Source organism: Poecilia reticulata, linkage group LG3 (assembly GCF_000633615.1).
Source record: "Poecilia reticulata strain Guanapo linkage group LG3, Guppy_female_1.0+MT, whole genome shotgun sequence".
NCBI lineage: Eukaryota > Metazoa > Chordata > Actinopteri > Cyprinodontiformes > Poeciliidae > Poecilia > Poecilia reticulata.
Window position 1 is genome coordinate 10256889 of NC_024333.1, and position 22957 is coordinate 10279845.

Genomic DNA, 22957 nt, shown 5'->3' on the forward strand with positions numbered 1-22957 from the left:
CTTGTAATCACTGAGGTAGAAAACCAGAGTATAGGAGCCAATTACCATGCAAGCACACACCAAAGCAGTCACTTTGAAACACTTGTGAAAAATAAACATGGTGCACTCAAAGGAAGCAATTTTTTATTTTTATTTTTTCATTCATGGGAAATGTGGTTCTGGATAAATACTGCTTGTGAATTTGTAAATGTAGGAAAGAAAAAAAAAAAGTTAATTTTTTCTCCTGATGTGTTTTTTTTATTTAAACAAAAAAAATAAATAGCAGACATTAAAAGAACCTTAACACTGGAGGTTGCAGCAGTTTGGAGGAGTCCAGGTATCTCTTCGCATCGAGTTTACGTCTCCTTTTCTTTCGCCTCCTTTCAAATACTCAAGCACACTTCTCTTTATCTGCGTTTTCGCTCAGTTGATGATCTTTACTGTCCAGTTTGTGGACCACCCTGAAGGCCTCCAAGAACTCTGTGAAGTCTATGCTGCCGTCCTTGTTGAAGTCGATACTGCGGGCCAGCTCATCGATGGCTCTGTCGTCAATGGCGACCCCCAGGTGAGCGCTGAAAAGGCGCCAGGTGTGGCGAAACTCCTCAATGGAGATCAGACCTTAACATATCCACCATGAACACGCTTTAAATGGCGGAAAACAAGACGAACCAACTTAAAACATGCTGAAGAGTTTTATGTACCTGAATGATCTTTGTCTATGATGTTGAAAATGATCTCGATGTCGGTTCTGTATCTGAACAGAGTTTCAGCCAAGGTGGGAGCAACCTAAAAAAAACACAAAAAAACAAAAAAACACATGCAGTAAATATAACATAATTACTATAAAGTAAAGTACAATTATAATATTTGTGTTTTAGTTTCACATTTTCTATATGGGATTAGTAAATATTTGTTCACACAACACTTGGGTACTTTATCTTCTGACCTGAGGCAGAGGAGCTCCTGGTCCCACATCCTCAAAGCAGGACTGATACTCAACACTGCCATCTGGTGCCAGATGGACTAAGTGTGGACGAAGTGTCCGCCAGGGTAAGTCCAGTCTCAGGACAGACTCCAGCACCTTGGCCCATTCACCGACTGACACACAACCTGTAACAAAGGAGTTGCTTCTAAGGTAACGGCTTCATGTGATAACAAGGGTGATGACCCCCCCCCCATCCCCCTGGTGCTGGAAGGAGCAGAGAGTACCGGTTTCATTTGGGTCGTACTTCAAGAAGCCCGTCATCAGCTCAGATCGATGGGCGAACAGTTTCTCCTTTAGAGCCCTGAGAGCAGAGCCTTCAGCTGCACGAACTCTGCAATAAAAATAAAAAAAACAAGCTATGAAACAAGAATTTTATTTCAATATTTTGGTCCCGAATGATAACATTCAAGATAACCAAAGCTATGCAAGTTTCACAGTGTTTAAAGACGATGAATATGCACTTAGACTGGTTCCAGCAAATGTCTGTATGATGTCTGACTGGGAACCACACACCTGACAGCTCTGCCTCACAGATTAAAGTGGTTCTTGATGTGGGCCCTGTGGCGCACTACCTAAGGTGGAATGCTGCTTGAGGGCGGCACATGCATGTGGTGTGGAGCTCTGGGGAAATCAGCTACTTGCACATAGCTTAGCAGTTTTCTATTGTTTATTTACAGGAGCGCATTACAGAAGAAGACACAGCTGTATTAGATAATGGTGGTTCTGATTCCATTAAATCCAAGAGTTATTTCACTTTTTTAGGAGCCTGTAGCGTAGTCAGCATTTGTTCAAAATACTTGTGCAAATCAAACCTAAACTGGATAGTTAACAGATTCTTTAAAATATGGAAACTTTTGTCTGTTTTATAGTTTATTCCATTTCTTTCAGGGTTCAGAAAGAGTCCCTCTGGTTTTAGAGCCAATACTGATCACAGACCACATAAATCTTTAAGAGAAAGCAAAGAAAGAGACGGATGAGGTGAAAGAAGGCAAACATGGATTAGCATCAGATAAATCTTATTTACTAATATGACTCTAAGTACTTTGTCTAAAATTTAGGAGCGACTGCATTGCACCTCTGTGTCAGGGTAAGCCTGCGGGTCGTGCGGCTGACTTGGTACTGGTAGAAGCGAGGCACCAGTTCCTTTCCCAGTTTGATGTAAGCACCACGGTTGCTTCCCTCCTCATAGTAGTTTGATGCTGAGAAGATGGTGATCACCTATAAGATTCACAAGTTCATCTGCGCCCGTTCATACATGTCACAGCTTTTTGGGCAGTAACAGCAAGTTGAATGTGTCCTACCCGTCCGCTGTGACAGAGCTCGTATCCCTCCTGTTTGCACTCATGAGAGCGGATGAGCAGCTGCAGTCCGTGCTTGTGCAGCAGCCTCTGAGTAACGTCGGGGCCAAAGTAGCAGCCTCCACCTCTGAAGGAGTTGGGGCTGCAGCCTTCCTGGGTTTTAGGGTCACTCCACAATATATCTACAATCTGGTAAATGCAAGAGTGGACACGGACGCTATATTTATGACACGTTGGCTTATGAAAGAGAGCTGAAAAATCTCTCACCTGTTTCCATTCCCGTTCCTGTTGCGGAAGTGATGGGAGCGGAACAGAGGACAGAGAGTCCAGGAAAGGCACCTGGAGGACGTTGCAGGGTGTGCTGGGAGACGAGGGGTACGTTTGGGGTGAGATGCAGGAGGGAGTTCGAGGAGAGCAGAGCGAAGAACAGGACGACGATGAGGATGAAGACGATGAAGTTGAGGCTCCGCTATCTTGCCGGCTCAGCCTGCATCTCCTCTTTCTGAGGATTAGAGTAGGTAGCAGGAAAAGTCAGGATTTTGCTGAAATAAATAAATAAATAATGACTAAACATCTGCAAATAAAGATAAGAGGTCAGACCTCAGAGTGGGGGTCCTGTGGTTCCCATTGTAGCTGCGACTGCTGCTGGGGCGAGAGATGTCCGTCGACCTCATTCTTTTGCCCAGTCGATGGGATTGACCGATGTCAAGCTGCTCCAAGCTGCGTCTAGGAAACCTCAGGGCGGATTTCACCTGAGGGGACATGCTGTGAGGTCAACAACTAACAGATGTTCAGAGAAGAAGGCAGAACATCCAGCAAAACCCCTAAATAAATATAAATAGACAAAACTTATATAGTGCTTTATCCAATCACTTTTGACCACTCAAAGCGCTTTACACTAGAGTCACATTCACCCATTCATCCTCACAAACGCTCACACATTTATACACCAATACGCAGCTTGGTAGGCAATTTGGGGTTAAGTGCCTTGCCCAGGGACACATCTACATGTGGCAGGAGGCAGCTGGAATCGAACCTACAACCTTCCGATCGCAAGACGCCTACTCTACTACTCTACCCACAGTCACCAAAAATCTCAGCGGAAGTGATTTAAAAAGCTTTAGCTCGGGTTAACCGTGACAGTAACACATAGATGGTTTACTACTAACAAAATGGTGTAATTCAAAGTGTTGTTCAATTTTAATTACCTTTTTTTTGTTGTCTATTTTTGTAGCACAAAGTGACACATGGTTAACAAAACTGTTTGAAAATCTGAAAAGTAGATCATGGATATCCCTTAAATAAACTCATTTATTCCAGGCTGTCAGAGCAAAGGAGGCCTGAATACGAATACACTAACCATGATGTATTTTAATGGACGTGCAACATACTTTTCAGGTTTTTGTTTGAAAAATGTTTAAAAGTCGCCATTTCACAGTTACTTTGTGGCAGTCCGTCACTTAAAATCCAAATGAAAAACATTTAAGTTTCTTTTAATGTAACAATATGTGAAGAACTTTAAAGGGTAGCAATATTAAAGTGATACCATCTGAATGACCTGTGATTTTTTTTATGCCCTCACATGACCAAAAAAAAAAAATTCTTGCAGCTTATAAAACATGAAATCAAAAGGTAGCTATGGATTTTCTCTGACCTTGTGCCGCTCTATGGAGCCAAGCAAATCCAGATCAGTCTGGTCTGAAATTCCTCCGTGCACAATGAGGATCTTTGCATCAATGACTGTAGCGATGGGCAGAAGGCTAAAAACGTCCTGAAACAGCTGGAGGATCTCACGGCCATGGGTCTGCATGCAGTTAAACAAATAGATCTTATGATGGTGGAAAAAAATTATCCAAATCACCACATCCCAAGTTATTTTTGCGGAGGAGGAACATTGTCATTATTTGCTGGCTTTACCTTATACTTCTGCATAACTTCCTTTGTAAATCCGTATCTGAGAAGCAAGAAAAAATTCTTGAGGACTTCTGGGGATGAACTTTTCTTTCTCCATGTTTTCTCTTCCCCCCACACACCCACCTGAGGTTCATGATGTGATCCTCGTGGTTTCCCCGGTTCAGGTGCATGTGGTCTGGGTAAAGCAGAAGGTAGGCAAATAGGAGGATTACCACTTCTACCGACTTTTTCCCACGATCCACAAAGTCTCCATTAAAGATGTAGGGTGTCTCAGCAGAAGGCAGTCCATTCTGGACATCAACAAAAAATTTTTTTACCACATTTTGACCAGCATAAACATTTTATTTTATTTTTTATAAGCATGTATTTCTACAAACAGAGACATTTCTGCTTTAGGGTACCTTATAGAATATCAGAAGTAAGTCATCCAGCCGGCCGTGCAGATCACCTGCGACAAAAAACCCCCAACAAAAAACAAAAATCACTAATTCTGACATGGACATACAGCTCTGGGTAAAAAGATACACATACTTGTGCACCTTGTGTAATCCAGGATTGCTGGATTATTTTGAATTTCTTTGACTTGTTCTTTTTCCATAAAGCAGACATTTCTTTTTCCAAAACAAGAATTAAATGGACATTTTCTGAATTTTCCTTAAACCACATAGGGCCTGAATTATTATACAAACAGGCCTATTATGTATATTTATACCCCTGCTAATGCATTGCTTGTTGTATGTAGGCACTTTGTAGAAAACAGCAGGTATAATTCTGCCATGACATCTGAAATCTTCTCAATTTGGTTGACTTTCTGGGTTGTACTCACTAATCTTCAAGAGGCTTAAGAAAACTGCACCAACTATAAAGCATGGAGGCAGTAGCAGCATCATGCTGAGGACTTTGCAAAGTCATTGAAATAACATGGAACAACCGTTATATTCTTGAAGTTAGTGTCAAAGCAACAAAAAGATGTTTGAGACACGGAAACAACTGAACCGTTTTGGTAGGACAATGATCTCAGAGTTGTCTCCACATTGGATGAGGAACATGTCCAAAAGAAATGAAAATCAAAATACAATTAAATGGTTTAAACTGCAACTTCTATGCAAAAATCTCCAATTGGCACCATCTCAACACAAACAGTGTGTGTTCTTTGCTTTTATCACAGGTTTTCTTGAGTTTAACGAGATGCAAGTCGGTGTGAGGAGGCAGCTGTGGACGAGAAGTCAAGTGCCTGATCAGTGTGCAAATATCTTCCAGCCCTGCTATTAAGACACAGGCAGCAGTAGTTATGACACATTTAAAGACAGCAGTGGTCATTTATTGAGGTGTTTACTGACCTAAAGTGCTGACAGCATCAGAATGACAAATGTTTTCAGGTTTGCCTTACTGTACAAGAGAAAGGACAACGCTGGATCTAATTGTTAACGAGGAGAACTGAAACTGAGACTCCTCACCACATATGGTGATCTCCTTGGTGTAGGACGTTGACAAATGGACAATATTCGGCATCTGTTTGAGGAGCTTTTTGCTCTCGTACAGCAGCTGCAGGACGTACCTGGCATGTAGAATCTGCACGGAAACAGAGGTCCACCGTATTTATTGTTGCATCGGGACGAAACAAAGTGTTATGTTGGTACCTGCTGCTCTTTAAAAGCACTCAAGAGGGCGTTTGTATCAGAGACAGACAGAGGAAACAAAATACGAGGTCCGGTGTAAGACTCTGGGATGGGGATTGTTTTGTAGCAGGTCTCTCTGTCTAACCAGGGGTCGATGACGGGGTCCAGCAGCTGGGAGATCAAGTCTGGAGGAGACGATATGTTCACAAGCTGAAAAACTCATTTCAGTTGTTCTTAGTTAACCCATGAGAACCCAGGCCTTTTCTTTTTCCTTTTCAAACAGCTACCTCAAATCTTAGAAAGTACAAAGTCATTGTAAAGTACAGTGTAATGATGAAGGCCACTTGTATGACTGGAACCAAAATTAGAGCATTATTATTCTCTTTTTCAGAATGCTACATATAGATTCTGAGTCTGAATGGGTCGGAGGAACATTGATTATAATCAGACAAATTGTGAAATGAAAATATTCCCAACACAGACATTAATTCGTAGTATCTTCCTGTGAGTAGCTTGCCACTGTATCACTTTCAGCTACATGAGAGCACTCCGACATGCAAATAAATAATACAAAAAATAACAACCTCTAATTTATGCAAGCAGAAAGCAGACATCTACCTACAGGCCACCTTAGTATGGGCTATTGTCTGCTGTCCATTAAATTCCCTTTGTTCTGCCCTGGGTCTCTCGCACACAAACAAAAAACACAGATGTCCACGGCACACAATGACCACCCTGTCTGCATGATGGCTGAATATAAAACCAATGAAAGACGACATGCAGGAGAGAATCGGCTGTGAGGATGAGCTACGGCCTAGCTTGTCGACGAAGAGCATTGCTTTTCAGCCGGATGAGCAGTAACAAACACGCACACGCATACGCGCACGCGCACACACGCACACACACACACACACGCACACCCCCACACACACACACACACACACACGCACGCACGCACGCACGCACACACACACACACGCACACACACACGCACACACTGCGGCAGCTACACACCAACACACTAGCCTCCACATTCATGATTGTTACTAAGCAACAGGATGTACGTTGGGCTTTCTTATTTAGACCAAAACATAGTTGTTTCACAAAAATTGTGCTCATTATGTGAAATTATGTTTATTTCTCAGCAACTTAGCTCTGGCTGATGACTAACAAACACTAAAATGTCACCACTTACCGAGGCCTGAAGTAGTTTTGAATAACAGGCCGCGCTAAATTGTAAACAACACGTTTTGAGCTATAATAAGAGCGTAAAATTGAAGCTTACCAAATTTAGCTGCCAATGGAATTAAAAGGGAAGTCATGATTCATGACAGGAGTCATCTAGCATTTACTGAAAACAATAAAACTGAATGTCAGCACCGGTTTAGTCTCACCAGGCCCGTTTCCGTTAAGGTGGGTGAAATTGTCCAGCATGTAAGTGAAGAAACTGGACAGCTAGAGAGATTAAGACAAAAGGACATGAGAGGTTTATGGTGGCTTCTATGAAAACACTATTCAGACATGCAGGTATCAGAGAGAGAGAGAGAGAGAGAGACAGAGAGACCTGTAGCTGGTCCTGTTCTCCGGCATATTCGATGGACTGAAAGATGTTCCAGGTGTACCTCCTTCGTACCTCCAGTCGGGCCATGTAGCGCCGGTACCACCGCTGGATCAAAACAGCTGCCTTCATTGCTGCAGGACAGTATCAGATGTTGGACTTTATAAACCAAGGAGAAGTGGAATAGTATGCTCAGCCACATGGCAGATGATATAAATTAGCTCCCTGAAGAACTTACATTGGCTTTACCTTTTTCTTCTAAGATACTACTGTGCAAGTAAGAAGCATACTACAAACCAAACCTCTGGTCTACTCATCTTGGCAAAAAATGGTTAAAACCCCTGAGAGTGCATTGAGAGCTTACAGTATTGTCCTGCTTATCCTCACACATCTTTCACTGTTCTTGCTGAAGAAAGCATTCCCACAGCATGACACTCCTACTACTATGTGCCACTGACTGTCATATCAAACCACATATCCTTTTCTATCTCTTTCACAACTTTGTGTCACTTGATCAGATAAAATTCCAAAAAGACACACAGTAGTTCAGAAAGTGCAAAGGGTGTTTTTCTTTTGCACGGTACTATACGTATGCGTCTGTGTACAGGGAGACGAGTCAAAGACTTAAAAAGATCTTACTGAGTGCCGGGCTGGGGCTTTTAACAGCTTCATCTGTGAGAGGAAACACGAGTCAGAACGAGAAGCCGGTAATTGAATGAAGTCATGTGACACACATGAAGACGCACACGCAGACAAACAAAACAGGAGCGAGACAAACAAAACAGGAGCGATAACAAGACCCAAGGGAAGTTCATGGGCAACAGTGGGACTGGAAAAACTGAACGAATTAAGCAAGCTTTGGGGAGTAACAACACTCATTAAAGAGAGGAGAAAAGACAAGCTGGGAAGAGAAAAAACTACTATCTGTCAAACATCTGAATGCCCGTGTGTGGGTGTGTATGTGTGTGTTTGCAACGAGTGAGCAAACACAGTGACAGAAAACAGCAAAACATGCAACAAACCACATGGAACCGCACATTGGTAGCCAAGAAGTGAGAGATTTAGATTTAGAGAACAAATGGGTAATTACGGTAGTAGAGTGAATAACCTATTGATATTGATCACCTACTGCACTGTCATTTATATATTTTCACCTGGATTTATAAACTGCGACAATAAAGTATATTTCAATTTTTAGTCATATTTTAGATATCACTAAAATATGACTAAAACATATTTTATTTGGATGTAAAATATGTAAAAGTTTACATTTTATTTTACCTTTTGTTAAATCTTTATCCTTTGCTTTAATATTAAGGTAATATTAATCAATATTATCCTTTGCTTTAATATTAAGGTAATATTAATCAATATTAAGCTTTGTAAATTAGGTTGTTTGCTCTGTTTGCACCAACGTATTCAACAATTTTTGACATACTCTCCTAATTAGTTCATATGAATCTCGCCCATATATATATATATATATATATATATATATGGGTACTTTTACCTGTTTCCAGTTGCTTTACTTGAGTTTCAGTAGCAACAGAAGTGCCACATCCCATGATGCTCAGCTGCTCAGCAGGGAGGTCCAGGGGTCACATTAGTCACTCTTTTCCAAGCATTACGGGATTCCTTTGGATGGCAGCATGTAACTAATGGGAATTATAGTTAATTCCGACATTTCTCACCTTCTTTGTCATACATAAAAAAAGCTATTATAAGCAAGTATCTGGCACAATGTATTAAACACTTTTTGTCCAAAAAGGGTTTGGACTGTATTTTTTTTTTTAGAAAATATTTCCATTTTTCTGTGTGGGTTGAGGCCCCAGTCTTACAAAATCTTAGCAACGCCCTTGCTGCTAACAGTCAATGCTTTACACGCAACACCAAATTACGCATAAAAAATGCAGCTATAGAAATATTCGCATATAAAACTTTCTCCTCTTACAGTTTCATTAACAGGAAAGCGTCGCTTCCAGTACTATAAGTCGTTAAATCTTACCAGAAGCTTAAATCCGCGCGGTCCGCCTGGAATGATGAGAGCGAATCAATTCATGCGTAAAAATGTGCGTCGAAGCAAGCATGGAAAGGTCCAGCTCTGCGTCCTCTTCAAGAGCCGGAGTTGGACCTTCAAATGCGAGATCGCAGCATTCCCAGAGAAGCTGCGGAGGCAAGAGGAGGAGCAGGGAGCACGGCCGGTGCTCAGAGCTGGGAGACGAGGCGCAAGCAGCAGCAGCTCCACATGCTACTCCGTATTTTAAGTGGAACCATCTAATGTGGCATAAAAGTCACAAATCTGGATTACAAACGGTCCTTGACATTATGCTCTGTGTACGCTTATTTGAAATGCTTAGGGATTTTAATTCTTTAAACTTTATGTAAACTTATGTGAAAAAATCTAAGCGGTACAAAGTTTAAAGAAAAACAACAGTAAAATAGTAAAACTATTGTCATAACGTATAGTAAAGCACATCGATCTCAAATCAACCACCACAAATCAGTCAAAGGTTAAGTTAACCTCAACCATGATTCTCAATTTAAAGGAGCATTGCTGAAAATTACACCTTTGAGAATATATCATTTATATCTTGAGTAATTGTAGTTCAATAGGGACTAGGAATAACTGGCACATTCTAATAAATGGGGAACTGTGTTATCCATAAAATCCAACATTTAAAATTATATTTCAAATACTCATGGAACTGATTCAAGTCCAGCGATAAATAAGTTTTACTGAAAGTTAAACCCTATTTGGATGCATTATACCAGCCTTGAACTTGAGCATCAATGCAATGCAGATATGACCTAAGCCGGTTTGCCTTTGTCTCGTTTTACAACTACAGGCCATTCAACTTCATACAGTTTCACATGAAATCATTTTAATTCCCTACTTTATCCTCAACCGTTAAATTTTCAAAATGAGTGCAAAGTGTTTCGGCATCCTATCAAAGATCTGCCCAATCAAATTACACCAAGTGGCTCTTGTTTGTCCTGAGAAGAGGGGTGGTTATGTGAAATGTTCCCTTCTTTACAGCTAGATGTCACTAGATTCTACATGCTTACCTACAAAGCAAGACAGAAGCACTACAGTTTAAAAATGTACTTTTATTAACACCACAGTAAAAGAACGTTTATAGAGTCCAATACTTCATGCAGCAGCTCTTGCACGAGTCATCTTTTTTAAGAGTGCGACAGCAGCATCAACCTCCTGCAGAGTGATGAGTCTCAGTCTGTTGCGCTTTGACAGCCGAGATGCTTCAGAGCTCACCAGTCTGAGTAGGAGAGGTCTGGGGAAACAGAGATGCTGACTGGACAGGAAATCTGAAATTTCCATCTTTGCACAGTGAACCTGTTAAGGTTAGGGACATTTAAAAAAAAAAAAGTTAAGCCCAAGGATTTGAAAGATGATCTTTATGTACAGGATAAAAATGTCTCATCCAAAAAATCTTACATGTACAGTTCTTGGACACAACACAGAACTAGCAACTCTGACCTCTTTATGAGTTTTGTAGATGAATTTGGAATGATCCCGAACTCTCCTCAGTTTTTTTGCAGGAATCCAGTGAGCTGCTTGAACAGGTGCCCTCATTTTGTTATGTTCAGTTGAAAACAGGCATCTGATATAAAAATAAATAAAGCTGCTAGCACAGCCTTTTACACTGCTCCCAAGAAAATCAGAGGCTCTGTGTTAGTACTGAAAAGGAGGTTTTAATGAACGCAAATTGAAAACAGCTTTGCTTAATCAGGCTCAATTACTTTCACCCACCTGGCTGTAAAGTCCTCAGTGGGGGATCAGCAGCTTTCTGCAGGAGAGAAAAATCTGGCTCAAACACAAATAACATGTGGTCACATAATTTAGAGCTGCGCTTTGCTTTATGGCTGTTTATTGCTTGAAAATTGATGCAGAGTGGGATGCAAATTTTCAATATTCTTGACTTATTAATAGCTTAAGAACGGTGACAAAAAAGAGAAATCCATCTTTTTCTGTATCCCTCCTATTAGGAGGGATAAAGTGAATATAAATATAATATATATACACTCACTCACTTACCACTTTTTTGGTGTCTAGATGTGGGAAAGACAACTTGCTGAAGGTCATCATAAGCCTTTCTGACATACACACAAGCCTCCACTCATATCCACACGTGTGTGTGTTTGTGTGTGTGCGTGTGTGTGTATAGGATTTCTGAGCTGACCCTTGTGCCATCCCAATGACTTCCAGCGATGTTGAATCTGCTGATGGCTGTCATGATGGCACGTTACCGGCTGTAGGAGGGGCTTTGTCAGATAAGAATGGCATTAGGTAGGGCCATTAACGTCCTGTGGATTACTGTAATCCAGTCTCTCTTGTCCCTGCTGCTCACTCATTTGTGAGTCCAGTCTGGTGTGGAAGTGGGTTGGAAGATGGCGCTCATTGTGCAGCATTCCCTGCTCGCTCTGCTTCTTCTAGGAACTGACGGTACGATTTCAACTCGATCTGTCCTCACCTGCTCAGAAACCTTACCTGAAGTTTTAGAAAGCTGATATCAGAATTACTCTAAGGTATTTCTGTTGACAGAATCCAGCAGGACTTATGTCTAAGTTTGAAAGTTTCATTCTTTCATTGGTTTACGCGCATTTAACCACATTTATTTAATGTGGTTAAATGAACAGATTTTATCAACAGAGTGGATGTTTGTCGTGTCCTTAGCATCTTCTTGTTCTTCTTCTCTCTCCTCTGTTGGCTGTTTCTTCCCCCCTTTTTTCTGACCATCTGGTTGGACAGCGCTCATCAGGATTCATGCTCAAGAGGTATGAAAACCCCTAAGAAAATAAACATATTGCAACCATTTTAAATCATGCAAACAAAAACATGTTGAGTTTTTCAAATGCCACTGCATTTATATAAGTTCTTTTTTATTATTATTTTGGAACCAGACCGCCGCTTCTGAGGCATGGACCTCCAAGTCCTGCAAATGCGACTGCGATGGAACCGAATCTCCAACAGAGTTTTCCATCATGGGGTCTGGCTCTATGGTGAAAGGAGTGGATTGCATGCCAGGTAAATGCCTCAGCACACATGCTTACACCTCTCTCTATCTCTCTTAGCAAACATGAATCTGCAAATGTTTTTGTGAAATCTCACATTGGGCTTTTTTTTTTTAGAACCTAAAGAAGTACAAATATTAATTTCACACCAAGTTGGTGCTCACTATAGCCACGCAGTGACTCCCAGCTCCTCCAAACTAAGAATTATGGAAAATTATTCTCTCCCTGCCTGTATTGTTATAAACTATCTAACATCAGGAAGTCTGTTATTTGACGAAATCATTATGTAAAGTCATTAAAACTAAATCCTCAGATTTCCAAAGATGAATCACTACATTTGTTTTACATGCAGAGAGACAATGCGTAGGGCATGAAAGCATCAGAGTCCAGATTTAACTCCACAGGGTGGACATGCTCCACTGGGCATCCTCTGAGAAGCTGACGTTAGACGTTGCGTGACGACAGAGTCATAAAAAGGACAGAAGGGTAAAAACCGGAAACTTAAGACATGAAAACGTCCAGTGACATCTTTGGTCTAAGGTTTTACCCAGCATTAAATCTATGAGAAATAGTTAGTTTTAGCTCTTCTGTAAATAACCAGAGGCAGACGCTCCAACTTGGTCAGATTTAAATCACGGGCAGACTTGCAGAAGAGATCAACGCTGATTACAAGTGATACGAGTGAATAGGCGAGTGTCATCTGAGCCACAAATTGCATGGCAACCGATGGCAGCGAAGACACATAAGTTCAGCAGATAATCATCATGCCAGAACATGATGCAGCTCCTGTTAGACTGCGCCAGTCACAGAATAACAGAAACTAGCTATTAGTACAACACAGACCCTGCGATGATGAATGACGGGCCTGAATGAGCACTTTGTGCTGCAGCCGATATTTTGCCTCCCCCCTCTGTGTCTCACCTCTAGGAATTTCTATTATTTCAACCATCCGAACATTCATAATTTACAAAGGGAGGACTGCAGAGGCATTTGAGTCATTGTTATGCAAACACTTATCTCCTGACTCAAACAGAAGCTCTGCTGTCAACGTTGTAATGCTGGGATTACAGCGAACGCATCCCTTCCCCTGACAGTCTTGAAGCAGCAGTAAACAGAGGAGCCAGGTCTTATTGCGTGTATCAACAAATCCACTCTCGCTCACCTCCATCATCTCCCTCGTTCACATGTTTGTAGTGAAATTTCTATAACCAGCTCTGAGAAAGGGAGAGCTCGCAGCAACATGGAGCTGCGGTCAAGAAGAGTGGATGGCCATCTGCTTTCCTGCCGTCCTAATGGACATCACTGATCTCTCACTGTGAAGAATTAAGCTGTTGGCTTTTAGGAAGAAATGTGGGTCACGTTGCGGCTGCACGCCGCGGGGGGTCTTCGGTGTTGGAGGGGGTGTGTGAGGATGTCAGCAGGGCAGGAGGGCAAAGCGGAAAGGATGAAGACTGAAAATCCAAAGAGGCTTTTGTGGTGACCATTTGGTGGTCAGTGGCTTACTGCTTCTGTTCATGTCCTCCTCTCGATGGGCTCCATCTGTTCGGTCCAGGAAAGGTTCTTTCCAAACAAATGGTGACAATGAAAGAGAAATAATAATAATAAAAAAATTTAATTGGTCAACTTTGCTTTTACTTGCAGAGTGTCCGTATCACAGGCCTCTTGGATTCGAGGCAGGATCTGTGAGTCCAGGCCAAGTCACCTGCTCTAACCAGGACCAGTACACCGGGTGGTTCTCCTCATGGGTCCCGAGCAAAGCCAGGCTCAACAGCCAAGGCTTCGGGTAAGTCAAATTAAAATGTGAATTTATTTAAAACTAAACAGAAACAGAAACAATATATTTGCATTACTACAACCATGCAGTGATGTAAAGAAGCATCTGACAGGTTCTGATTGAGTGGTCTCTTAAGTCCACAGTTTTAGCAGTAATCAGGCCTGAACAAGGAAATCTGGTCTGTTAGTTCATAATTTAATAAGGGGGCAATTACATTTTCACAAAGAGCCAGATGCATTGTTTTTTTTCAATTCTTGATGAAATAACATAAAATTTGAAAAAGGTTTTTTGTATTTACCTGGGTCATCTTTTGTCATGTATTAAAATCTGATAGCCTGAAGGACGTATTACAAAAACATATAAAAGGACCTACAATGAAACAAAAACCCTTTCACGGCACAGTGCGATCATAACATTTAAATATCTGCACACGTTTCTATAGTCTGTTTCCATTTTACCACATGTTGTTGAGTTTTGTGCCAGTATAATGAAAAAAAACCCTATGTTCTTACAATCTGTGTGGAACAGTAAGGATAAACCCAATATGGCTCACACAACTGGTCAAGGTCTTGCAACAATATGTCCTTTTGTTCACAACATGGAAATATGAACACCACAATGCCAAAATACACACACTGAGAGCCTCATTGTTTATTTTATCAATTTGATTTCTGCTACGTTAAGTCCTCATTCTTTAATATAACTTTCTATTGATATTAATGAAGACATTCGAACAGCTTCTCATTTTCCTCCTTAGTTAAAAAACCGAATGTGATTCGACAAAGTTTAGTTCTCTTATAATAAAGCAGCCTGGAGTTCTGGTAATCATGTATGAGTTTTATTTTCCGTTTCTTCTCCAAGGTGTGCTTGGCTGTCCAAATTCCAGGACAACAGTCAGTGGCTGCAGATCGACCTGAAGGAGGTGATGGTGGTTTCGGGGATCCTCTCTCAGGGCCGCTGTGACGCCGACGAGTGGGTCACCAAGTACAGCGTCCAGTACCGCACCGACGAGAAGCTCAACTGGATTTATTACAAAGACCAAACTGGAAACAACAGAGTCAGTAAAGCAGCAACACCCTGGACAAAAATAATCTAGAATGTTTTGGGTCATTGATGCTGTAAATACGCTTTGGAAGCATAATTTTATTTAGCAATTTTAAATGTTTCTAAAAATAACGTAACAGAATAGCAGTTGACAAACATACAAAATATATATTTTTTAAAAATAAGAATCTAAAGTAGATAAATCAACAGCTTTTAGACACTTTTAAAAAACTGCATTCTCAATACTTTCAGTAAATGTCTTGCTACATTCAAGCCCAAAATTATTCATACACCTGCTAGGTTTAGTTTTATAGCAACGTTCAAGGCTTACAAACATATTTGTTGTAAATAGAAGTAATATTAATGTCAGGGTTAGGGTTAGCCAGGACGCTGTGTTCTTCAAGATACCAGTGGAAATATGCAAAAAGCAGCTTAGCAGTTATGATCAGGATTTAAAGATTTTTTTTTCTACTGATTATTAAATAGGACATAAATGAGTTGAAAATATTTAAATACAAGCAGATTTTTTTTTACATTTGTCCCAGCCACACTCCTTGGTTTAATTAAATTTGTTTTAAATTCAAATCTATCAGTTGTATGAATATTTTATATGCACTAATGTAACAGATTTGTAAAATGCAGAAAATTATATCTTTAGAGGATTAAATGGCCGATCAGCGCTTACTTACAATTCTGAAACCACTTTTGGACCCAAACGCTGAACAGAGTAGGAACAATATTTGGCTTAGAAGGATAGCTGAGATATTTGGAAGTGATGTTCTGTAAAGCTATAATCAGATATAGTTTATATAGCTGAAAAACAAGATGTAATAGTGGAATAACTTTGAATTATGTTCTTAGGGCAATAATAATAATTGCACAGCCTTGATTTCCAGCTGATTTTTTAGCAACTTAGAACAACTCAAATTGAAAATATGAATTACTCCTGAATCCAGGGACATATTATTATATGTTAACCATCTACACTTTTATAAGTCCAGTTTGTCTCGGTTTTCTCAGCTGAACAGTGGTTGTGACGGCTGATGTGTCGGTTTTACAGAACCTCACTTAAAAATGTCTGAAAAGGCTTATTCCTTCACGGCTCTTCCTTTCTTCTCTAATCACACCTTAACATCACCTGCCTAATTTTTTTTCCTCAGGTGTTTTATGGAAACTCTGACCGCTCTTCATCCGTCCAGAACCTCCTCCGGCCGCCCATTGTGGCTCGCTACATCCGCATTCTCCCCCTCGGATGGCACACTCGCATTGCCCTGCGCCTGGAGTTGCTGCTCTGCATGAAGAAGTGCATGTGAATCTCTCCTCCTTGCCTCCCTCAGAGCGTTGTCCCAGACCCTGCGTGGTGTTTGATTATGTATTCACAGATCTCCTGAAAAACAAATTGACCCTGAAATATTCACGACCTCAAACCGTTTCTACATCCGACGTGCTTCCATTAAAGTAGGTTTGTTTGATATGTACAACGTGCTTTCATTCAGTCCGCCCTGCTTTGTCTGTGCCACACCAGTCTCTCTCACCGGGGCTCCAGTTTTTGAAGAGTTCTCAATGGGTGGCTCAGTTTGCAATGAAATGGCATAAATTCAAAGCAATAATTAGTGGCTGAGGAGAAGAGGCAGCGTTGCTATGAGGGGTTCGTTGCCACAGGTTTGTGGTGTTGTGTGAAGGAACCAGACAGTCCATGAAATACACACCGAGTCTATTCGTAAGTTAAATATGTGACATTATGAAAAACATCCCACAAAAAAAAAAAAACCGAACTGTTTCTGTTCTTGAACCCAGAATAGCGAGATAGTTTGATTTTATTCTCTTTCCATAAAAAAGTAAAATTAATTAAAATCTTTAGCAGAAGGTGAAAGGTTTCCTTGTCCACTTTGTCTTAAATTAAAGATAGTAGATATATTCTGAAAATAAATGTGAGCTACTTTAAGTATTTATTTTTTGGTAGAGTGATGTCACAAGCGCTTACTGTACAGTTTGTTTCTCTCTGTTTGGCAAACGGGACTCATCGCTGCATGGAACGATGAGGTGCAACCCATAAATAATATGTGAATGTAAACAGCCAATATGCAAACAATAAGAATGATCTAGAGGCCAAGTTTTCATTTTTGTGTTGTTCCACAGAACAAATGCAAAAGCTGCTATGGTAGAGAGCTGTTTAGTGTGAAGACATTGTTGGTTTACAAATCAAATCTACATTTTACTACAAACATATTTTCATTTGCTTTGTTTCAAACTTTTTGGAACCTGTGATTTAAAACATAATTTCATTGATTACCGAATTTGATCAGTATTTTACCCCAGTGACTTTATGATTCATAAAAGGCAAACAGAAACATTCAGTAGGTTTACATTTCCGGATGCCAAAACAGGGCTGCTTCCCATTTAAATACCTTCTCCTATTCTTCTTGTTTACTTATTTTTTTTTGTTAGTTCTTTTTCCGGGTAACTTCACTGTTGCCGTATTGTGTTTGTGATGAAATGTCTCATTTTTTTCCCCCCATGATGCTTTGGGATGCACTCCTGAGTCAAAGACGTGTCCTTTATTGTACCTTTAAATTGTTTTCCTAGATTAAACCCACACACGTGTCATGTCTGTTTTTTTTTTTATGTTTTCTTAAATTTTTTTTATGTTGTGTCTGTGGAACAAAAGATATGACTCGTGCAAAAAAATGTACAGTCGGTATTTATTATGAGACCCTATCATATTTTAATTAGAATGGTCAGCATAGATACACTCTGCTATTTGTATTTACACCCTGACAGAGGTGGAAAATAGCTAATGGAGAAACAGAAAATAAAAGTAGAAGATGTTTTAGGAAACACATTCATATTTGGGAACAGAACGTCATCTTCCCGCGTTTGAGTGACTGGAGCCTTTTGTACCAAGAACTGCTGAGTCAGCGAGCTAACTGTAAGGCTTCGGGTCACTGGCAAGGCAAGCGTTGTCACCCCTCTGTCCACAAAGGACATAAACAAACCCACATCAGCAGTCATTTACAATCATTAGCACTAAGTGTTTGCACAAATGCACAGCTTCATGGGGCAGTGTGTTTGATTTGAGCCAGGCTCGGTGAGATACAGGAGCACTGGTAAAATATTGCAGGATGATGGCACTATTTTCACTTCCCAGCTTCACAATATACTGCAGGAAGTCATCTATGCTTCAGTTTAATTTTTAGATGTGACCAACCCACACAACTTTGAGATTATTTCTTGATGTTATTGCTTTCAATCAGCCATGTTGTCAATTGGTTCTCCGTTAAATTGAAGCTGCATTCTAGTAGAAGTGATCTTTATGTTCATCTTTGAGTAAAATGTGTAATGATTCTAATACTCTGATGGAGGAAGGAACGATGAACACTGCTGGAGATTAGAGGAGACATTGCGCTATAACTTCACAAAGTGTTATTTTTTTTTTTTTCATCCACACGTCACAAGATAAGGTGATCTTTTTATTATTATTATTATTATTTTAAATAATCAAGTTTTGAGTAAATTCATCCCTGATCGTGACTGCTGATGTTAAAAGTAATGCAAACAGGGAAATCAAATTTCAGATGTTTAAAATTGTTTACAAAAGAGGCATTTACAAAAAGGTGATGGCACGAGCTTTAAGATGCACACGGAGGATGTAAACATAGATTACAGAATAAGTCTGGGATAATTTTGTGTAACCAGTTTCGGCAGTAAAATCCAGTCCTAAAAGTAAAGCAAAGTTACAAAGATTGTATCGTTTGCGTCACTTGGCATTTAAAAAGTTAGAATAGATCAACATTTTTGGTTCGACTTTGTCATAGTAAAATATTTTAAGCTTTCTATTTGAAGTTCTTCATCTGTGAAGATGCAACTACTTTCTGTCATGATTTAGACACCTAAGCCATCACTACAATGAAGAGTTTTGAAATTGACAGAATATTTTTTTGTTTTTTTTCGTGCTAACAAATTCATTTATAAACTGAATAACGTGGAGTCTGTGTTTGGACAATGCCAGATTCACAAACTTTTGGCTTTCAAGAATTACAGTATAAAAGTATCCCCAGACTTATCCCGAAAGATCTTAATGGCTGTAAGTGAGGTATGCCTTTTTGAAACAATCTTCAGAGTTGTATGTCATATGTCTCAGTTCCAGAGGTCAACATGAGCAAAGACGCCTGTTGCCTCATGGGAAGGTTGTAGACAAACCCAAAATGGCAGCATGAAGCTGGAGAGCTGTTTGTTGTTACTGATAAAAGACAGAAAATTGGGGTAAATTAAAAAAAAAACTGTCACCAGAAGTAGGACATGAGTTGGTGATGTAAAAACAATTTGGACCATAAATAATCGTAAAAAATAGTATTCCACCTTCAATGTGATATATACAGTTCAATAAGTTAAAGAGAGAAAAAGAAAAAAAAAATGAAAAAGCTGTCTTAACCGGCAAACTCAACTTTTTTAGAGTTACTTTCTTATTCAGTTTCAGGATTCTCTGCTTTACTCTCTTTAGTCTATTTCTCAGCAAACACTTTGGATATATATGTATTTTCATATGCCATGTTCATGACAAGAACAATGCAGCTGCATATCATTAAAATGACACCACACTCAAAGTGAAGCATAGTGTTGGCAGCATCATGCTCTGGGCTTACTTTTTTCATCTGGAACTCATGATTTCATTTCTAGCTTTGCTTCCAGTTCCAAACACCATCTAAATTAGACCTAAAATGTTCAAGTGTTTGCTAAAAAAAAAACAAAAAAAAAAAAAACTGGAGTTTTGAATTCAGGGTTTCCCACAGTGTATTATAAGTCTGGCGGGCCACCAGGCTTTACTTGTGCCCCCACCAGGCTTAGCATAGTTTAGTTATTTTACAGTTTTTTTTAATTATTGCCCTTTTTTTTTAAGACTTTGTAGTTGATGTTTAAGTATTAATCCTCCAGTCTGCCAATAACTATCAAGTGAAATTTTTTAATTTCATGTCAACAATGTCAATATTTTTTAACTCAAAAACAGGACCTCTGGCTGGTTGACTGCTGGACCTAGCATCCCCAGCATCCCAAGCCCTCGGCCTAGCACGCTTTCTGCACGAAACCCTGGGATTAATTACATCTACAGCCCTTGCCATTTTGATTTAGCAAATATGACCTTGGTAAGACGCACTGTAGTTACATACTCACACCAGACAAAATGCTGAAACTCAATAAAAAAGGTCCTTTGGCTAAGTATGATTCCAACTCAACACACACTTCCATAAGCAGGGTTTTATTGTTTGCTTTTTAATTGAACTGTATTAGGGTATATGTCAAATTGAAGGTGGAAATAGCCTATTATGGTAAATTTTTATGCCACAAAAACGTGGCGTTTTCTCCCTACCAAGAGTGCGTACACTTTTGATCTTTTTATTTCCAGTGTACTTAAAGCACAACGTTGATCTGTCACCCTCTGGTTGATCTGCCAACGAACAATGTCTACAAATGTCCCGAATTATCACACAACTTCACAACCAATGTCATGAAGGTGATGGTCGTATCTGTACTACATCTAATGTCTGAGATTTTTCACTTTTCAGTAGTTTTTCTTTTTCTCTTTGTTTACAATTTGATTAAATAAAAACGGGTAAAAATAGGATAACATAAGATATGTTAACATCATCATATTCAACATAAAAAGACATTCACCATTATTAAATACTCCTTTTGACATTATTATCAACACATAAATATCTATTCATTTCTCTGTGTCGAAACTAAAGCTCTTGCAATTACACATTTAATTCTACATGTTTTTTTATAATATTCCCATATAACCTACATACTGTCATTTATAGCTTATATCCTTGAATTTAAAACAAATAAATATTTAATAAATAATATCGATATAAATCTTTCTCTCTTTTTTGTTATCAAATATCAGTGCTTGAAAAACCTTTAAGTTTATTGGCCACCGATGCGACAGAGGCTTCTCAACCGTTGCAGTAGCGCTCCGTAAGCAGAAGATGGCGGCAGCGAGGCCACACAGGCAGTGTCTCCCAGACAGGAAAGATCTGCTTGTTCTGATGTGAGCAGAATAAGCTGACGTGGTGCCGACATCCAGAGAAGATACCGGGACCTCCTTCCTTTAAGCCAAGTCCCACCTTACTGATGTCTGGCCTGTTTGCGTCGGGTCTTTGTAGATTTCAGAGACACGAGAATCAACAGATAATAACTATATTTCTGTGAACTTTTACCAGTTTACCACGATGTCTGTGACCAGGTTCCAAGGACGGAGACCCGTCAGAGAGGTTGGGGGGACGTTACAGGGCTGTCTCCTTCAGATCGTTGAGATTTGGCATCCTGGTGCGGGACGCTCGGGTAAAAGTAGGTCCGTTCTGACCCGGTTTGATGCCCAGCTGCTCTGGAGTAAACTGAGCGCCTTCCACCCGCTGTAGAGCCGACACGTGCCAGCTGGATTCGATCTGTCCCGGTAAGGTGTAGCTGGCCTTGCGGTTCTTCGTCTGGCTTGAGCTGCTCATCCCCGAGTGGGCCCTGCTCTCCGTGTGCCCTCGGCCCTCTGGGTAGCCGGCTTTGGAGGAGGACTGAGGCGGGTTGGGGAGCGGGGCTTGGAAGCGCAGGTCCGGAGGAGGTGGAGGAGGAGGCTGCCCTTGGTTTGAGGGGGAAGGCGAGAGGTGAAGGAGTCGACGTAGAGACTTGAGTGGTTGGCTCTGGAATAAGAGAAAAGCTTACAGTTGATAGACAATCAAACAAACGGCTTCACCGACTATAAGTGCAATATTAACGACAAACAATTTGAGAGATGTTGTGGTTTTTGACATCACAACAAATTGATTGAGACAGTGTTCAGTGTTCTGCAAATTATTATCACCTTACAGGCTTCTTCTGCTTTTGCTAGGTCATCACACAAATGCTAATATTAGACAAAGACATCATTGACAAAAAAAAGGGAAAAAAATCTTAAAACAAGAATTTCAGAAATGTTTGTTACACAACATGTCAAGAGTTTAACTAGGTCTTATAAAAACCTTTTACAGCCATTCAAGGGTTGGTGGTTTTCTTATGTTTTTCTCTAAAATCTGTGGTTACTAACCAGAAGTAACGACATCCTTACATATGCAAGACACTGGCTTCAAACTTCTGCACATCTGAAACATAGATGAACTTGCTTCTCTTTAGCCATGACAGTGCAGCATTTATTAAGTAAGGATTTCAAATTAAAATTTTTTTTGGATAATTTTCCACATATTCTGGGTGGAATATCAAAATTACTTATCACTGGCCTTCTCCGCACAGGCAGAGACAGCCGTAGTAGAATAGTTGTTTTCGAAGCAGACTGACAGGCTGAATAGAGCTGCCATTCAGTATGTCTCCAAATCCTTTCAAACCTTTTGTAACAAAGAACAGTTTCAAATCATGCAGTTTCCAGGCAGTCGTTTCACTCCTCACAAAAAACACAAGAGTTTATTTTTCTTTCATTTTATTCAGTCGCTCTGTTGTGTCTTTGAACGGTTTGTATAAAATTTACCATTTTCCAATTAGCGTTCTCAGCTGTGATTCAGCATTAGCACGAAACAACATCTCTGGTTTTTGGCATCTCTGAGTTTTTAAGGACACAAGTGGAAGAAGAAATTCAAAATAAGTGCACAACAAAAAGAATTCAACAATTTCCTAATTTCAACTCAACGTATTAAATGCTTCCATTTCTGTGTAAATTTCAATTAAACGTTTATTGCAAACGGAGTTACGGACTGTTTTTGATAAAGTCACATA

At 40.0% G+C, this 22957-nt stretch overlaps 3 protein-coding genes and 1 long non-coding RNA gene across 9 annotated transcripts in view; 1 reads left to right on the forward strand and 3 right to left on the reverse strand.

Moving 5' to 3' along the window:
* Positions 1 to 96: 96 nt before the first annotated feature.
* On the reverse strand, positions 97 to 9599 carry ppef1 (protein phosphatase, EF-hand calcium binding domain 1). The gene is made up of 19 exons (XM_008404514.2): positions 9359 to 9599; positions 8864 to 9008; positions 7993 to 8025; positions 7360 to 7487; positions 7190 to 7250; positions 5817 to 5980; positions 5634 to 5748; positions 4578 to 4624; positions 4300 to 4466; positions 4180 to 4216; positions 3917 to 4066; positions 2863 to 3014; positions 2530 to 2764; positions 2266 to 2451; positions 2040 to 2182; positions 1189 to 1295; positions 926 to 1089; positions 681 to 765; positions 97 to 597 (listed from the first exon to the last, which is right to left on the reverse strand). The coding sequence occupies exons 2-19, from the start codon at positions 8916 to 8918 to the stop codon at positions 371 to 373; spliced, it is 2256 nt and encodes a 751-aa protein (XP_008402736.1). The 5' UTR covers positions 8919 to 9008; positions 9359 to 9599; the 3' UTR covers positions 97 to 370.
* An 842-nt stretch (positions 9600 to 10441) lies between these two features.
* LOC103462035 (uncharacterized) lies at positions 10442 to 11060 on the reverse strand. The gene is made up of 2 exons (XR_533257.2): positions 10850 to 11060; positions 10442 to 10705 (listed from the first exon to the last, which is right to left on the reverse strand). It is a non-coding gene; the product is annotated as an uncharacterized LOC103462035 (long non-coding RNA).
* Positions 11061 to 11696: 636 nt separating this feature from the next.
* On the forward strand, positions 11697 to 19963 carry rs1a (retinoschisin 1a). Its single transcript, XM_008404513.2, has 6 exons — positions 11697 to 11815; positions 12122 to 12147; positions 12274 to 12397; positions 14026 to 14167; positions 15020 to 15215; positions 16363 to 19963. The coding sequence occupies exons 1-6, from the start codon at positions 11761 to 11763 to the stop codon at positions 16513 to 16515; spliced, it is 696 nt and encodes a 231-aa protein (XP_008402735.1). The 5' UTR covers positions 11697 to 11760; the 3' UTR covers positions 16516 to 19963.
* cdkl5 (cyclin dependent kinase like 5) overlaps positions 17887 to 22957 on the reverse strand; it is a 35816-nt gene continuing 30745 nt past the window's right edge. For all 6 annotated transcript variants that reach the window (XM_008404506.2, XM_008404507.2, XM_008404509.2 and 3 more), the window contains one exon: positions 17887 to 21894. In XM_008404506.2, the coding sequence (XP_008402728.1) occupies positions 21487 to 21894 (408 nt within the window). In that variant the 3' untranslated portion in view covers positions 17887 to 21486. The remainder of the gene's footprint in view (positions 21895 to 22957) is intronic.